Below are 18,001 nucleotides of genomic sequence, written 5' to 3'. Positions count from 1 at the left end.
ATAGATAGATAGATAGATAGATAGATAGATAGATAGATAGATAGATAGATAGAACAATAAAACGATAAGTAGATAGACAGAATACTAGATAGAATGATAGAATAGATAGATAGATAGATGGATAGATAGAACAATAAAACGATAAGTAGATAGACAGAATACTAGATAGAATGATAGAACGACAGAATGATAGATAGAACGATAGATAGAACGATAGATAGAACCTAACAAAGTGAATAGACAGAATAGATAGATAGATAGATAGATAGATAGATAGATAGATAGATAGATAGATAGATAGATAGATAAATAGATGCAAAGATAGATAGATAGATAGATAGATAGAACGATAAGTGAATAGACAGAATACAAGATAGAATGATAGAACGACAGAACGATAGATAGAAGATAGATAGAACAATAGATAGATAGATAGATAGATGATACATAAATAGATGCATAGATAGATAGATAGATAGATAGATAGATAGATAGATAGATAGATAGAACAATAAAATGATAAGTAGATAGATAGAATGCTAGATAGAATGATAGAACGACAGAACAATAGATAGATAGATAGATAGATAGATAGATAGATAGATAGATAGATGATAGATAGATAGATAGATAGGCTTAGAAAAGTACCAAGATGATCGACAAAGTAGTCCAATGTGACATCAGTGATTCAACAGTAATTTTACAAAGCTACGAGAATACTTTTTATGCACAAAGAAAATGAAAATAACAACTTTATTCCACATTTTCGTTTCCGTGATTTCATCAAAAATATCTTAAATTGTGTTATGAAGATGAACAAAGGTCTCACGGGTTTGGAACAACATGAGAGTGAATGATAGAACAAAAGACAGATACAATAATAGATAGAATGAAAGAAAAACAGATAGAATGACCAGCAGATGATAGATAAATGCTGTTCTTTCTCAACTTATCTCGCTCTATTTCTCAGTCCCTGGAGAAGGGAATTCATCTGCATGTGTAACTCTAACTTGACTTGGACTTGCTTTCTCACATCCAAAAGACATGTCCATTTGTTTGCGCGGCCCTGCTCATATTCATCATTCAATAAAACCAGCCACAAAACACCATCGATGACTCAATACCAGACCAAAGCCAGCAAAACACTTCACACAAAGATTTCTATCTCGCCTCATCTCATACTTATCACATAAAACACTGCCTGATCTCACACTTCCTGTTATCACCGCTTACATAAAACAGGTCTGATAATTTACCATAAGGATTTTTACACTGTTCTTAAAGTAGAGGATTCATATTTGCTGCAGACAATTTTTTTTTTCTCTCAGCACAACACGTGAATCATTTTCCCATGACGGCCTCTGTTTTCTGCCGGGACAGACTGCATGGGCTCTTCACAGGGTTTGGTTTCAAACAGGCATGCTCATGTATCGATTATCGTCAGCGGGCAGCATTTTACATGGGCAAGAAAAGCAGAGAGACTATGGGACCATGTTACTGGAACAGAGCACCCCAGAGGCAAGCTAGAGTCCACTCTAGGATTTTATTGTGATAAATCATTAAATACAACACTTTTTTCATAATCCATTGATCTGTTGCACTTTCAGTTTTTGCATTAGCGAATCTTTACAGGAAGCAAAGGGAGAGGAAAATGTTTGTTAGTGTCTGACATACATGAAATGAGTTTTAGTGGCCAGGCTGACAAATTGGCTGACATTTGGGCAGTTTAAGGGTGTGTTTACACTTAGCAGGCTTGGTTAGAATAAAACACATTGTGGCACGTTTGCATGTTAGTGTTGTTCATTTAAATAAGTGTGAACGTTGCCAACCTTGGTGGAGTGGACAGAGACCCACCTTTTCAAGTTCGGTGATGTAAATGTAAAATGATGTAAAAATGTAAATGTAAACACACCCTAAGATTATCAACATGGGCCGTTCACACCAACAGTGATGAGTTGTTTGAGTCACTTAAATAGATTTTTTATAGCTTTTTTTCCTTAAATATTTGAATTTATCTATCTTCTTCATATTAAAATGTAATATAATACACTATTATACACTACAGATTAAACGTCAGATTAAACAGATAGATAAATAGATAGATAGACAGATAGATAGATAGATAGATAGATAGATAGATAGATAGATAGATAGAACAATAAAATGATAGGTAGATAGAATGCTAGATAGAATGATAGAACGACAGATAGATAGATAGATAGATAGACAGATAGATAGATAGATAGATAGATAGACAGAACAATAAAACGATAGGTAGATAGAATGCTAGATAGAACGATAGAACGACAGAATGACAGAACGATAGATAGATAGACAGATAGATAGACAGATAGATAGATAGATAGATAGATAGATAGATAGATAGATAGATAGATAGATAGATAGATAGAGCAAATGGTAGATAGAATGATAGATCAAACAAACAACCAAACAATAGATATAGATAGATAGATAGATAGATAAAATCGTACATAAAATGGTAGAAAAACGATAAAATGAAAGACAGAAAGATAGATAGAACGAGAATGAGAGAATGAACCAACCAATGACAGATAGCTAGATAGATAAGATAGATAGACAGATAGATAGATAGATAGATAGATAGATAGATAGATAGATAGATAGATAGATAGACAGATAGATAGATAGATAGATAGATAGATAGATAGATAGATAGATAGAATAAAATATGTTCATTAAAAATTACAGAAATGTATTTTAAAGTAATCTTTAATATTATTATAGTTTTTCTGCATTTTGATCAAATAAATGCAGCCTTGGACCTCTTTTGAACTTTTGAACATGAATAAAAAATGATTCAAGATCTTTGAATTCTTCATTAATCTACATGCTTTCTAAGAAAATTCTCTTGCTGTCTTCTGGCATCGGCCACTGAAAAACCAATTTTACTTGCTGGATCACCAGCATAACAACACACATCTAGAAATTGTGACCAACATCAAAACTGTTCCCCATTTATTCTCGTTCTCTCTTTATCCAGATCCCCCATGATGCTCTCTCGCTTGCTCTCTCTCTGTCTCTTGCCTGCTGTTGAAGTGCTTGAGTCCAGGCCAGGGGTGATTACGGACGCTTTGAGTGGGGAGAGCTCAGTGTTCCTCTGGCTGTGATCTCCACTTCCATCCCCTTTCGCTTTCTAATCCCGGCGGAAGAGCTGCTTTAATCTACCTGCCAGCAATCAAACGCCCCGCCAGCCCTTTCAATACCTTAGGCAGAGCCGCACGACTTCACAATGAAGGCGGCAGCCAAAAAACACACGCTTTGTCACAGGTGCAAATATATGGACTGCCTACTGAAAAGCAGAATCGATATCAAGATAAAAAGATGCATTGTAACAACCTACCTATAGAACACATTAGCTCTAAAAACGAAGTTTTTAATAGATAAAGCACAAAAATGCTCACACGCGCGCGCACCTCTCTGATGCATTTCTCCATCTGAATGAGGCCGTCAATGGTGCTTAGGGTCTTTCGTTCCGCTCACACTGGCAGGGGCCAGTGTGTTGTCGTGGTAACAAGGAGGTACAGGGGTATACCAAAGGGGAAATTGAAGATTTGTGGATCTCGCTCCAGTAAGACATTAAAGAATGCTGGAGTCAGTGCGGTTCGGTCAGCCCTTTCCACGCTGGGTCACTCGGCAGCCAATGGCACATTAGTGAGCACATAATCACTGCTGAGGGCCGAGTCAGTGTACCTGCGAGCAGCTACCAGCATCATGGGCTGCATCCCTAATGAGCCAAAGTCATCAGAAAAGCATATGGAAGAGACCGCTTCCTCTTCCAAACTCACAGCTTGCTTGGAACGAGGTATATAAAAGCATATTGGATAGAAATGCCAGTTATTTCAGTGACTATATCAGTATTAGCTGATATAAGATTTTTAATCAGCATCTGTATGATTAAAAATAATATCAAGGTTTATTTTTCTAGGGCAGATATCCAAAGTACTTACTTAGTCATAAGTACAAAGTACAAACACTTACTCATATTTTCTACATATGATTTTGATTCTCAATTTCATGTATTACATTAATATTTTACAGCTGAAGTCAAAAACTTACATACACCTTGCAGAATCTGCAAAATGTTAATTATTTTACCAAAATACGAGGGATCATCCAAAATGCATGTTATTTTTTATTTAGTACTGACCTGAATAAAATATTTCACATAAAAGATGTTTACATATTGTCCACAAGAGAAAATAATAGTTGAAAACTATGTCAAGCCGGGGGGTGAAAACTTTTTTTTTTTAACCCTGAATTTGAAGATCAGGGTAAATTTAACTTATTTTGTCTTCTGGGGAACAAGTATCCTCTGTAGCTTCTGAAGGGCAGTACTAAATAAAAAAATATATATATGATATTTAGGCAAAATAAGAAAAATTTACACATCTCCATTCTGTTCAAATGTTTTCACCCCCCAGCTCTTAATGAATCGTGTGTCCTTCTGAAGCATCAGTGAGCATTTGAACCTTCTGTAATAGTTGCATATGAGTCCCTCAGTTGTCCTCAGTGTGAAAAGATGGATCCCAAAATCACACAGTCATTGTTGGAAAGGGTTCAAATACACAAAAATGCTGAAAAACCAAAGAATTTGTGGGACTTGAAAGATTTTTCTGAAAAACAGCAGGGACAAGCTAGGAACTCATTAACAACTATCACTAAACAAAAAAAACACAGCTGTGGATCATTCAGGCAACAACACAGTATTAAGAATCAAGTGTATAAACTTTTGAATGGGGTCATTTTTATAAATTCAACTGTTATTTTCTCTTGTGGTCTTGTAAATGTATTTTATGTAAAATATCTTATTCAGGTTAGTACTAGTACTACATTTTGTTTGATCCCTCTTATTTTGGTAAAATAATTAACTTTTTGCATATTCTGCAAGGTGAATTTAAACTTTTGACTTCAACTGTATAAAATCTGTGATCAGTGTTTTAGTATGAACACTAAAATAAATAATATAGGCCAAATTCTAATATATTTAAGGAAACATTAATTTTTTTGATGAATAGAAAGTTCAACAAAACTAAATTTACTTGAAATTGAAATCCTTTGTAACATTATAAATGCCTTTACTGTCCCTTTTAATCAATTCAATGCATCCTTTCTGAATCCCATTTTCGAAAAGGAAATTACTTGTACTAAGGAACCCCTAAAGGGAATAAACACAAGATGGGAGGAGAAAATATATTTTTAGTGCTTTCTCTCGCAATTATATCATTGAGCAATTATACTGCAGGGCCTTGAAATCGCTTTTGAATGCCCGCTCGCTTTTTACTTTCGCTTTCGAGCTTCATAATCACACAAAACCATGTCCCTTTAGTGGCTCCTTAAAACCACTTTCCGAATGCGGGTTCACTATTCGGACACATGAAATTTTTTAATAGAAAGACTAAAGCAGAATTGTCTTGTAAAACAGACTGCAATAATCTTTATTTTAATCATTACTTCATATTAGCTGTATTCAGGAAATCTAGCAGCCACCAACAACACAATTTACACATCTATGTCAGACAGAATAGAAATAGAAAAAACCTTGTATAATTAGAATTTGCTCAAACTGGCTTTGTAAAATACTTAAAAATATTGTAAATATAAAATATCAGTGTCTGTTTACCCTGTGAAAGTACTGTTGAATTTATCTGGAGCACGGCAAAGCCAGACAAGCTCTGACACACACAAAACTGAGGACAGGAGAGAAGGAATACTGAATACACCCGCTTTACGCACACACATGCACTCTGACAATCGCACGGGAGGACAAAGCTTGAAGTCATGGGAACACAAAGCTTTAGAAGACAAGATTTTTGAATGACAGCATCCTCAAGTCCCTCGGCACCAAATTGGCCACAGGAGGGAAAGAATGAGAGAAAGCTGGAAAAGAAAAGAGTGTGAGTGACTGAGGGAGAAAAAGAGAGAGAAAGAGAGAGAGAGACTTTCAGTCAGTCCAGGCTAAAGCTCATTGGCATACAAATCCTTCCCACAAACACATCTCCATTCTGCCTCTTTTTTCCCCCCTATCAGCTGCCAGGTCGCCCTGCTATTGTGCTGCCAACATCAGGCCCGGTCTGGAGAGTGCATGGAGAATGAAGCCCTCAGACAATGACCACTCTTTTCCTCTCCTTTTCATCTCTTTCATTCTCATTTTCCTCTGCCATTTCCCACTGGCCATCAGGCTCAACACGGACTGAACAAAAACACCACAAGAATTCCCATAATCACCTGGATGCTAGATGGAAAAGGTTCAATTCCATTCACAAACCTGAGTGTCTCTGATTTGTGATGAATCCTGTGAGGTAAATATTTCCGATAAATATTTAACTTAACAGATGTAGCCCAAATTGTATAAAAAAAACTTAAAAAGTGCAAAATGAATCAATTCATTTGACATTTTTCAGTTCTTGATCAATGTCACTGTAGTTCTGTCACACTGTGGTTGGAGAAGTGGGTCGTATGACACCAGAAACTTAAATCTGCAAATGAAAATGAGAATTAATTTTCACCTTCATCTATTCACAAACCTCATTCCATCCATTTTCAGTGCACTTACTTGTAACCACCAATAGTTTTGTGGTGCATTATCGTATCACTTTAACTATTTTCCCTACCAAAAATGCTGCCCGATCATTATAACATGACCAGGCTGTATTATTTTCCAGTTAAGAGGTGCATTACTTAAATTACGCCTCTTTTATCACTGTGTTGACCATCTAAAGTGCTGTCTCAAGAACCGCATAAGACTGGATCGGGTCACAAAGACATCATGTGATATGAGAGTGACCCAGGAAACAGGCCGTCCGGAGCAGGATGTTGGTTTTGGCTTTTGAAAAAGAGACGCTCATTGAGTGGCAAGGTCGCATTGCATCGAAATGTGAATCTAACCATCGTTTGACCCACCACGCGGGAGGCGCCAGCGCAGATGAGCTGAGCAAACAGCCCACCATCAGCTCCGACAAACAGAAAACAGAGATTCGAAGCATGCGGGACGGAGGCACTGAGAGATTTCACCCGGTCAATAACACAGAGCCGAGCAAATTGAAAAACCCTGCTGTTTGTTTAGCGCTGCGGTAAGGCGGCGATTCTCCGAGCACAATCGCCTTTCCAAACCACGTGAAAAAGAGAGAAGCTGAGGCCGAAGGCAGACAGATGAATTCAATTAAAACAAATAAAAGGTCAAGACTGGGACCCAGCAAGACCGCAGGGAGAGCGGAGCGCACAGCGTGACGTTTAGAGTCAGGCTCCATTGTGTTGACTAGCCTGCTAATGAGCTTCCAGTGAGAGAACCGGTAGCCGAACATGAGTGTCAGAGGCGTTAATTTGTAGAAACAGAAAGGAAAAAGCGAGAGAGTTAAAAAGGGAGGACGGAGCAGCTCATTTGTTGCAGACAGAAGTAGTTGTAGCTACAGAGGGCATCCCAGTGAATACAGGTCACCAGCCCAGCATGTCACAGGAAGGGTTCCTTTACAAAAACAAAACATAGAGCCCAAAACACCGACCCGAGTTCAACCAAAACAAATAACCGTTCATGTAAAATGATCCTTTTTCACAAAGAAACTACAGCTGCCTGCCAGTTCACAGTTTGTAGGCCATTCGAGGGCCAAATCAATAGCTATATGTCTACCCCTACCTCATTCACCTATTTTAATTTCATTGCAAATAATATTGGCAATCAATTATCTGACTCGAGCCATTGTGTGTCCAAAAAATCATTTGCCCTCAGCCTTTGGTCGTGTGCGGTAATAATAGTGTGTATGGTGGGAAATTAAGAGGCTCTTTAAGGTCTTTTTTTATGATTGCACATCGGTGTGCGACCCACAGCGCAAAGCCATCAGTAATCCCAGTAATAGAGGTGAATCAGTGCTGTGAGGCGGCCAATCAATGTCCACGTCAGCTCAAGGTCATGAACAAAATAATGACGGTGATAAAAGCAATCCAATTACACTGATGTGATTAATCATAAAATGATATTATGATTCCAGATCTCATTATATAGTTAAACAAGTGCAATCAATAAACAGATCTATAGCTATCCTCCTAAAAGAAAGACTGTAGTAATATAAATATCTACTCAAGAGTTTCGAAAGAGATCTCAAGGGGATAGCTCATCAAGAAAATTCAGTCAGCAGTAAAAGATGACAAACCCAACGTTGTTGCAAACCTATATGTGAACATGGACCACAAAACCAGTCATAAGGGTAAATTTCTTGAATTAAGATTTATACATCATATAAAAGTGGAATAAATAAGCTTTCTATTGATGTATGGTTTGTTAGGATAGGACAATATTTGGCTGAGACAACTATTGGAACTACTGGAATCTTGATGGTGCAAAAAAATCTAAATATTGAGAAAATTGCCTTCAAAGTTGTTCAAAGATAGTTCTTTGCAATGCATATGACTAATCAAAAATTAAGTTTTGATATATTTATAGTAGGAAATGTACAACATATCTTCATGGAACATGATGTTACTTACAGTTTTTCTCAGTCGCTTTGGTGCATTTCTCACAACACTATTTACATTTGCACAACAGTTAATGCATTTCTCAAAACAATTAGTACAAACTGCAAAACCTAGTTGATAACCTGCAAAAGCGTGTCACTTGCTCAAAATGGATAGCTCATTCCTCAAAAGCAAGTATTCATGTCAATGAAAGTGTCAGTGTCATCAAGATGAAAAGTCCTGACACCACTGTTTATGAACAAGATAGTCAAATGGCTTTGTCATGTTTTCATTATGACAGTTTACTCTGTAATTCAATGCAAAAAAGTCAGATTTTGGTGACACTTCCTGAAAATGCTCAAGACAGCACTATATACTATTTGCACAGCCATTTGAAAACTACAGTAAAGTTAGACATTACTGTATTTAGTGAGGTATCTGAGTACAAGACACTGAATATGTATGTTTCACATTTTTACTGCATATGCTCTTTGCAATTCTAATTTATTCAAAGCATTGTGCAAACGAATAAATACACCCTTATTTACAACAAACATAAACTCCCTTTGGGTAGAGCTGTGCACAACTGTAAACAATATTTCAGTACATATTGGAACTGAACCTACAACATACATAGGTCTGTAAATCATTCATGCACATTTGCAGAAATTGTTCAATTTAGAAGACATTTTCAGGAAAAAAAAAAAAGATTTAAACATTTGTATAAAATTTGCTTGACAGATTTTGACAACTAGTTCAACATTTTTGTATGTAATGACTCAAGCAATGAAATGAGGACTATTAGTTTTATATGGAATGACTATTCAGCATTCACAAGTTTAGTTAATTTTGACTGACATGACATAAGCAAATGATAATGTTATAAAACAGCAGAGAGTTGTATAAAAGCAATTGATGCATGTCCAAAAGCATTTGCAATTTATTGGAAAGAATGAGAAACTGCTACTATGATGTGCACAAATGACTAAATGTTGTGGAGGTTGAAGTAAATGTTGTGCAAATGTAAATAGTGTTGTGAGAAATGCACCAAAGTGACTGAGAAAAACTGTAATATCCTAATGATTAGGATAATTTTGACTCATACAATGTATTGTTAGCTACTGCTACAAATATACCTGTGCTACTTATGATGGGTTTTGTGGTCCAGGGTCACATATGGCTGGCTTTCCACTGCAGAACATAGAAGATATTCTGAAAAATGTGTGTACAAAAGTAGCTTGAACAACAAAAGTCAAAAGGGTCCCAAAAAACCCTGGAAGAACAAAAACAAGATTTTTAGTACAGTTCTTCTTTTGTATTCCACAGATGGAAGAAACAGTTTGGAACAACATGAGAGTACAAAAGTCTAAAAGTCAAACATTTTGATATTACCTCAAATATTTCACACCTCATTTTTAATCCAGGAGCAAATTCCATCCACACACAATGGCTCATTTGTTTCCATTATTATTTCTCCTGAAACACTACTGAAAATGTCAATATGTCTCCTAAACGTTAAAGGGACAGTTTACCCACAAATTAAAATTCTGTCATTAATTACTCACCTTATGTCATTCCAAACCTGTAAGACATTCAATCATCTTCAGAACACAAATTAAGATATTTCTGATGAAATCCAAGAGCTTTCTGACCCTACATAGACAGCAACGCATCTGACACATTCAAGACCCAGAAAGTTAGTAAGGACATCGATAAAGTAGTGCGACATCAGTAGCTCAACCTTAATTTTATAAAGCTATGAGAATACTCTGTGTGCAAAGAAAACAAAAATAATGACTTTATTCGTCTTTTTACTGTCAGTCTTCGATGCACTTACAGGTTTGGAATGACGTGAAGGTGCGTAATTAATGACAATTTTAATTTTTGTGTGAACTGTCCCTTTAAGAAAATGAGAAATAAAAATGACGTCTGTTTATCTAGCTCTATATCTTTAAATACAACTGCTCAGAAGTTCCTAGATAGATGCTGATCAAATGTATCATATGAGCACAAATACTTGATTTTCTGTGTTTGTGTGTGTTCTACTCTCTTGCTTGTTTTAGCCGAGGCATTTGGCCATGAGGGCACTCTAATCCAGACTGTTTAAACCTGGAGAAAAGGCAGAGAACAGAGGCTCCTTTACAAACAGACCCTCTTCCCCTCGGGGGAAGCTGAGCCACTAATCCTGCTGCCCAGTAAATGAAAGCATGCAACAGGGACAGGTCACCCAAACTTGCTAGAAGGGAAGCGAGAGAGAGAGGAATATCAGAGCAGTGAAAACAGCCCACGGTGGAGGCAGAATACTAATCTGGAGCATAAGAAGAGAAAAAAGAAACATAAAAATCGATGACCATTCCAGGGGTTCAGCAAAAGATTAAATGTTCTTTTTAAGCCATTAAACCGAATTAAGCTCACCAACCCGGATCAGACTCAATCTAATCTTTTCTTAAACAGGTGGTATGAACCCTCAGCTGTTAAGACTGTGAGAAGCTAAACAGAGCTTTTTTTCAATTCATTGTAAAATTAGTTTTGAATCGGTGTAGTCACGTGCTTGTTGAAACTAGAAAATCTAAATAAAAACCTACTTCTTAGTTTCTGCTATTCTAAACTCAGCTCTGAGATCCACCGCAAAACAAAACCTTGACAAAAGACTTCATGTGCTACAGGGCGCCCTCTGCTGTTCGCATCAGCTACTGCACTGTCCCCTGACCTCTCTGAATCCATTCCTTCTTAGACGACTTCCACATTTTGGTCCATATGTGGCAAATGACTCCCGTGTCATTGTGTTCGCATTGCTCTAGTGTAACATGGCACCCGCACTCCCACTGCGGCTTAAAATAACAAACGCTGGTCAGTCTTACGGCTCGGCGAGCAAGCTCAGCGGGCGTCCTCAAGATGAGAAGACGTTATTTACAGTCACATAGAGCACCGCGGAGCACAGCAGAGACAAAGCAGAAGAGACCGTGCTTTGGCGTTGGAGCAGTTATGCACTCTGCTCACATACGCACAAAAGCACATGCTACTGCACAAATACATGGGGCAGTAGACTAAAGTCAACCAATTAGGCCGATAACAGAGAGGAAGGTTCAGAAGAAAGCAGAAAACATTACAGAGAAGAAAGAGACTAGAAGAACTAGCCCTGCTGGGAGGGAACACAGAGCGAAAGCGATTTCCAGTCACCGGACGGCCAGAGACACCAACCAGAAAAGCACCGTTTAGTCCTTCTATTGGGCACAAAATGATTTGTCTCCCATTTCCACTGGTTAAACACAATTTCATCATCCACTCAAATGTATTTTTTTTTGATGCAACAAAAGAAAATTTCCTCAGGTGAGGAATGAGGGTAGGCATTCGTGCGATCGAATTGCTTCTGTGACTTAAAAAGCTTATTTCTTCAATTTACGTGAATGAATTCACTTAAAGTACCAAGAAAATAGTAGTTCTTCCACTTTTATGCTCAGGATAGGAAATTACCGGAAAAGCTCTTTGCCTCGATGGAAGCATTATTTTCATTGTCTATCTAGGATGCATTTTGCTAACCTCAAATTCCAACATTTGAGCTAAGCTGTGTCAAAAAAGAAGCTCATTCATTTGATCTGTCTTCATCATTTAAAAAAAAAAGTTTACAATTTAAAACTAACCATATTGAACTATTTGCTGGAAACGCACAGCACACAACAGACAGAAAAACATGCTTTTTTAGATGATAAATATAAACCTTCATTTCAAGTACACTGATATAAGCATACATTACTGTTCCAATTTTTTGTTAATAAAGTGATAAACTACTTGGCCAGTTTTATTCTCATTCTTGTGGCAGGGAACTGGTACTTATATGCTATTTCAGGATTTTTTATTTATTTAACAGACTGTGGAACAGATTTTTCTAGCATGTATTGAGACTGCTATATAGACAAGATGCAGTCACCATTAACAAATCACCTTATGGTCACTGATAAATGATCAGGCTTACAGAGACTTCTCTCTGGTTCCAGCTGGCCATACGGCACAATGCACACAACACACTGCACAATTTCTGGACATATAAGAGTTTTACCCGCTCACATCATGTTCTTAATTTTGTTTTATCAGTTTTCTAATCCTTAGCAAATGTACTGTATGTGTTTTAAAAAACTTTATATAATATTAAATAATCAAATATAAAATAACTTTTTAATACATACTCTTAAGTTTCTTCCAGTTAACTTTTAGAAAAAAAATAAAAAAAATAAATAAATAAATACAAAATACAAATACAAATACAAATACTGTTGTACGGTGACTTTCTATTATAGTATATAGAGTATTCGCAGCTTATTTGTGTTTTGAAAAACAAATGTTGTAAACTGTTTTTTACACTGTCGTTATTTTTTGCTGTGGTAGCAAAGATGTGCATTAAAATATTTCTTAAAATCATACTTGTGTTCGTGTGTTTTCATTAACCTAATAACTGTCACGTGTACAGTGTTAAAAACATTGGAAATGTCCAACTGCAATCCACAGGGAGCACTTCAAGAGCCAGTTCTACCGGACAAGCATGTTGTGCCCTAATATTTCAATAAACCTTAGTTGAAAACACATGCACTTGCTATTTTTCCCCGCTTGCTTCATTCACCTTATGCATGATTTATAGGAACCACAGCATCCAGAGCGCACTTCAGAAAACTGTGTCTCCCTCAAACCTCAGCCATTAATTAATCCCATTCTTTAGTTATTAAACGCAAAGCCCTCTTACCTTCATTCTCTGGGTAATTCCGTAAGGCTTGACTCGGTGTGAGGGAGGGGAAAAGAAAGAAAAGAAGGGACGGATAAATCCAAAGGGTTGCCATTTTCAGGCTGCGCTGAACGCGCGCTGCATCCCTCTCGCTGTAGAAAGTTACTGAGGCTCGCGATCAGAGCTCAAGTGAGGAGAGGAGAGCAGAGCAGTGGAGAGGGAGGGTCCGGGACTAGCCTCGGAGTGTCAATCATCTCGGGCTGCCAGGGAAACGGAGGACGACGGGAGGCGCGCGGGTGCTTTTAAAGGCGCGAGCTCGATAAAGATCTCAACCGCCACACAGAAACTGAAGGAAGCGCGGACGATGACAGCTGCCAAATTTCATTTTGGACTGGCTTTAAACTGCTTAATTCTACTTTTCTGAGGTGATTTTAATGATAACGACACTTTGTTTGATGGTGTAAGTTTCTGAAGTAAGCTAAATTAAATGGGAAAACGCTCGTAGTAGGAGGAAATAAACAAACATGCATTTATTTAAAGGGGTCATGACATGGAATATGTTCCTCACAGTTTACTAGCAAGTTTTTAGCACAAAAAAAGAGAAAACGTGGAAAAAAAGATTATTTTCAACCCTCATTCTGACCCTTTGTCTAAAACGTCCTGTTTTAAAGGTAACCCTGGGTATTTAGACTTGTATGGCTTAATATAATGTAAATGATATCTCTTACTGAAACATGAAGTAGAAAACCCATGATGGATTTACATATTTTGGACTATGGGGGCGCCATTATTACGATGATGTCAAAAGGTTGCACTTGGTGAGCTGCTAGCGCTACCTGTTGCTATTTTTAACGCAACACAACACACACGATTCCTTGATTCAATTTGAGTATTTGATTTAAAAAAATACTTGACTGCAATTCGCCCATGTCGAGTAACCAGCAAAATACCGGAAGCGGCGCATTCCATGAACGAGAATTCATGAAACGCATTAGACTGTTTTCTAAGGCTGGATGATATATTAAACCCAATTAAAAATTGTAATAACGCATAATGCTATTGTAAATTCACAAACGCTACGATTCAAATAAAATATATGCGCTGCGGGTTTAATATGCACTTCATTTCTCAATATGCTAACGATTCAAAATAAAAGCTCAAACCCTCCTCTGGGTTTACACGTTTTAATGTTCACATTTTTAAGTAATTACAGTGCCTGTGGCAAGATTAAGTGGACATTTGAATAAAATGCTATTTAGTTAATATTAAAGGATTATATTGACCAGTAAAGTGAAAACAATCGTCACGTCGTTGGCGCCCTGTAGTCATTTGATATAATGCATAATCTACATTAGTTCTACTGTTTAAAATACACTGTATTTTCACAGTTTTGTTTAATAAAACCATATGATCACTTGCTTTTAATACTGTATTTGAACCAATTATTATTGACTCATTGCTATATGTATTTCAAGTCATTTTAAAGGCTGTTGTTTACTTAGGTCTATTTTTATTACCTCCAAAAAAAATAATTTTAATTATCCGAATACTCGACTAATCATCAGAATAATTGTCCGATTACTCAATTACCAAAATAATTGTTAGCGACAACCCTAAACACAACTAGAAATACACAACTCGTAAAATAAAATACTTATACAATGATCACAGCAACAGAAAGTTCTTACAGGTGGCGACAGATATAAGTATAGGCTTAAACCAAATGCCGTACCATCGATTTGTCCCCAAAAGGTGTCAAAACACCCCCGGATATCGAGCGAAAACCATCCTGAGAAACTCCTTCAGTGGCTGTGGCGTCATACCAAGCATCAGCATGTTTACATCCTGCCAGGATGGCATCCAGCTTGTCTCTGCTGTTTATAAGCTTTTTCAGAAGCTGTGGTCTACGAAAAGCCTCAAAAGCATCAGGTGGAAAGAATAAAGATGAGTTTGTGATGCAGCTGTAGTCAGATCCAGTACCACTTCATCTGATGCACTTAGTGTCTGTATTTGTACAGATATCAGAAGCATCCCAGTGTAAGGAACAAGTGGAAAGTTTATTTTTAATGGCATCCTGGATCATGTTTGAGGACTGATTAGAGCATTTTATTTTGTCAACAAGGCACAGTGTCATGGAAGGTTCACAAAGAAGGTTCATGGAAGAATGTATCTTTGTGAACCTTCCATGACACTGTGCCTTGTCAACAAATCAAATGTTCCAATCAATCCTCAAACATGATCTGGGATGCAATTAAAAATAAACTTTCCACTTGTTCCTTACACTGGGATGCTTCTGATATCTACAAATACGGACACTAAGTGCACCAGAAGGGCTGCTGCTTTTCGTAGTTTATGCTTTCTGATAAAAACTTCCATTTTGGACGCCACCACTTAGTTGTGGGGATTCAGTCAGCATGATTCTCACAGTGCACTATGGGTAGACATTTAGATCAATGCCTGCGTCCCAATGTGCATACTATCCATCCTAAATTCTATGCCACCCTACTATTTAAGGCAGATAGGGTGGATAGTATGCACATTGGGATGGCAGAGCACTGCCATCGTTTGAGTGCCGCCACCATTTCAAAATGAGACATTATTAGGCATATGACAAGTGTCTTACATCATTTACTTACCCTCATGTCATTTCAAAACTGTATGACTTTGTTTTTTGTGAAACAAAATTTCAATCATAAATTTTCTTCTTTTTAAAAAATGTTGCCAACCTTTTTTTTTTTTTTTTACAAAATCTTCTTTTGGACCCACATGATGGAGAGTAAATGATAGCAGAACTGTATAGGTGAACCCCATTAAATACATTCACAATAATCACACACACAAAAATGCAAATCCCCCCCAAAAAAGTGCTTTAGGCACATTAAATGTAGAATTCAAATTAAGTGTGCCCATACATATCCATTTATCTGCCATTTTACAATGGACTTGAACATAGCTCGTTCAATAATATTTTAGATCTGGAACTATTCTTTTACAAATAAGGTATGCTAAATGGACTACAGTAGAATTAAAATCGCAATATATAATTTGTAATCTTTGCGAGATCTGTAATTCATAGCTGAATACCGACCAGTGAAACCAGCATCACTTTATCCACTCTCTCTTTGCTCCAACTGGGATTTTCTAAGTGTCCAATTAAGACAATTAAGCAATTTACACCCCATACAGGCTGCATGCCAATGACCTAATTTCCCCGTGGGGTGAAATAAGAAAAGGTTTTTAGAAGGCTTCATTCATCCAGTAACAAAACTCTGTCATGGCAACACTATCAATGACATGACAAGGCTCTCAGACTCCTCAACTACCACCAACCCCCCTACTAAAGGCTGTTTGTGTGTGGGGTGTCTTTAAGACACTTACAATCCTCATGGTCACTGTGGATTGTCTCTCAAAGCTACAGTAAAATGCAATGTCAGCTTTTGCTCTTCAACAGAAACAATGGAAGTCCAGACAGAGTAGATGAAATATGCTTGCAATATTCCTTTTGCTTTCATAACACAAATGGCCATTAGAGGAGGATAGTGAGCTACTGTTAAGAGTTCTTCATAGAATCACTACCCGGTGTACATTTAGCCTCAGCCAGTGCTATGTTCAACACACCCACACACACATACACACAAACCTTTCTTCCCAGACTAATTCATGTGCCATTTGTGCATTTCTGCCATTTTGTGTCATTTTGAGCCACATCAAAGCTTAATGGTTGACTTTTTATCCAAAGGAAATGCTTCAGTCTCTACCTTTTTTCAGCCCATTTCTAAAAGGATTGAACTCCGGTCACCTGCTCTCTCCCCCTTTCACCCTGAAAGGTCAGTCAGTTATAATGGCTTGGATTGAGGGCCAAATCTAACTTTTCATACTGCAGACTGTTCTGTTTGGCGGGTTGTGCTGCAGTGCAGATTGACTGCTAGAAGAAAAACCTCACCAAAACAACACACATGCACATGGAACCACAAAAGAAAGTAATTTGCTGACCTCAAAAATAAAGCAAGGTATGTAAGTGCATTTTGCCTGTTACTTTACTCATAACATGTACACTTATATTTTAAACTATTTTAATTTAACGTAAGGTATATATGGGCCATTCTACAGATTTAAAGTCAGAGTTGGTCTTTTCCCAAAATGTTTGTAAGTATGCAAATTTTATGATTTCTAATTGTGTAGTTAATTCTCATATTGTTTTTCAGAAAGTTTTGGAATATTTGTCCTCTCCCCAAATTTGTCACTACCGAAACAGTAATATATAATTCAATAAGAAGGGTTAAATTGACCTATTAAGATTTTCCTTACATCTTCCTATTTTACTACATTTTCAGAGGTAAATCAATAAGAATTACAATTTTAACAATATTTAAGTGTGATTGATGAGATTTCTCCAAATGTTTCGTTCGTAACTGTTTCGATAGTGACAATTTTAGATACTTCTGTACCTAGCTCAAAGATGCTAATCAGCACATGGTTAGCTAGCACAGTTCTGAACAGTTGTACACATAAAAACTAAATGTTATGGAGCAACTTGCAAAACAGTGTTTAATTATAGAAAAATGTGGTTCGGTAGTGACATTCTTTAAAGTTACAAACAGATTTTTCATACTTTTGAACAAATTTACCTCAAAGTGATGGGGCCTATCTACTCACCATGTAGATATGAGAGAGATAGACAGATTCATATTTCCTGACCATAAATGTAGGGGTGTAGTTAAAATCAGTCTCAGCCAATGGACTAAAACATATGCTGTTTCAGTAGTGATATGAAAATGCGGTACACTTTTTTTTTTTTTT

General features: G+C 37.0%; 1 protein-coding gene across 1 annotated transcript in view; it reads right to left on the bottom strand.

The window, feature by feature from the left end:
* epha4b (eph receptor A4b) overlaps nucleotides 1–13,441 on the bottom strand; it is a 151,700-nt gene extending 138,259 nt beyond the window's left edge. Inside the window, 1 exon segment of the mRNA XM_051134295.1 lies at nucleotides 13,223–13,441. Coding sequence (XP_050990252.1) covers nucleotides 13,223–13,316 — 94 coding nt within the window. The 5' untranslated portion in view covers nucleotides 13,317–13,441.
* Nucleotides 13,442–18,001: the final 4,560 nt, after the last annotated feature.

Source organism: Labeo rohita, chromosome 2 (genome assembly GCF_022985175.1).
Source record: "Labeo rohita strain BAU-BD-2019 chromosome 2, IGBB_LRoh.1.0, whole genome shotgun sequence".
Taxonomy (NCBI): Eukaryota; Metazoa; Chordata; class Actinopteri; order Cypriniformes; family Cyprinidae; genus Labeo; species Labeo rohita.
This window is presented reverse-complemented; position numbering and strand designations above follow the sequence as displayed.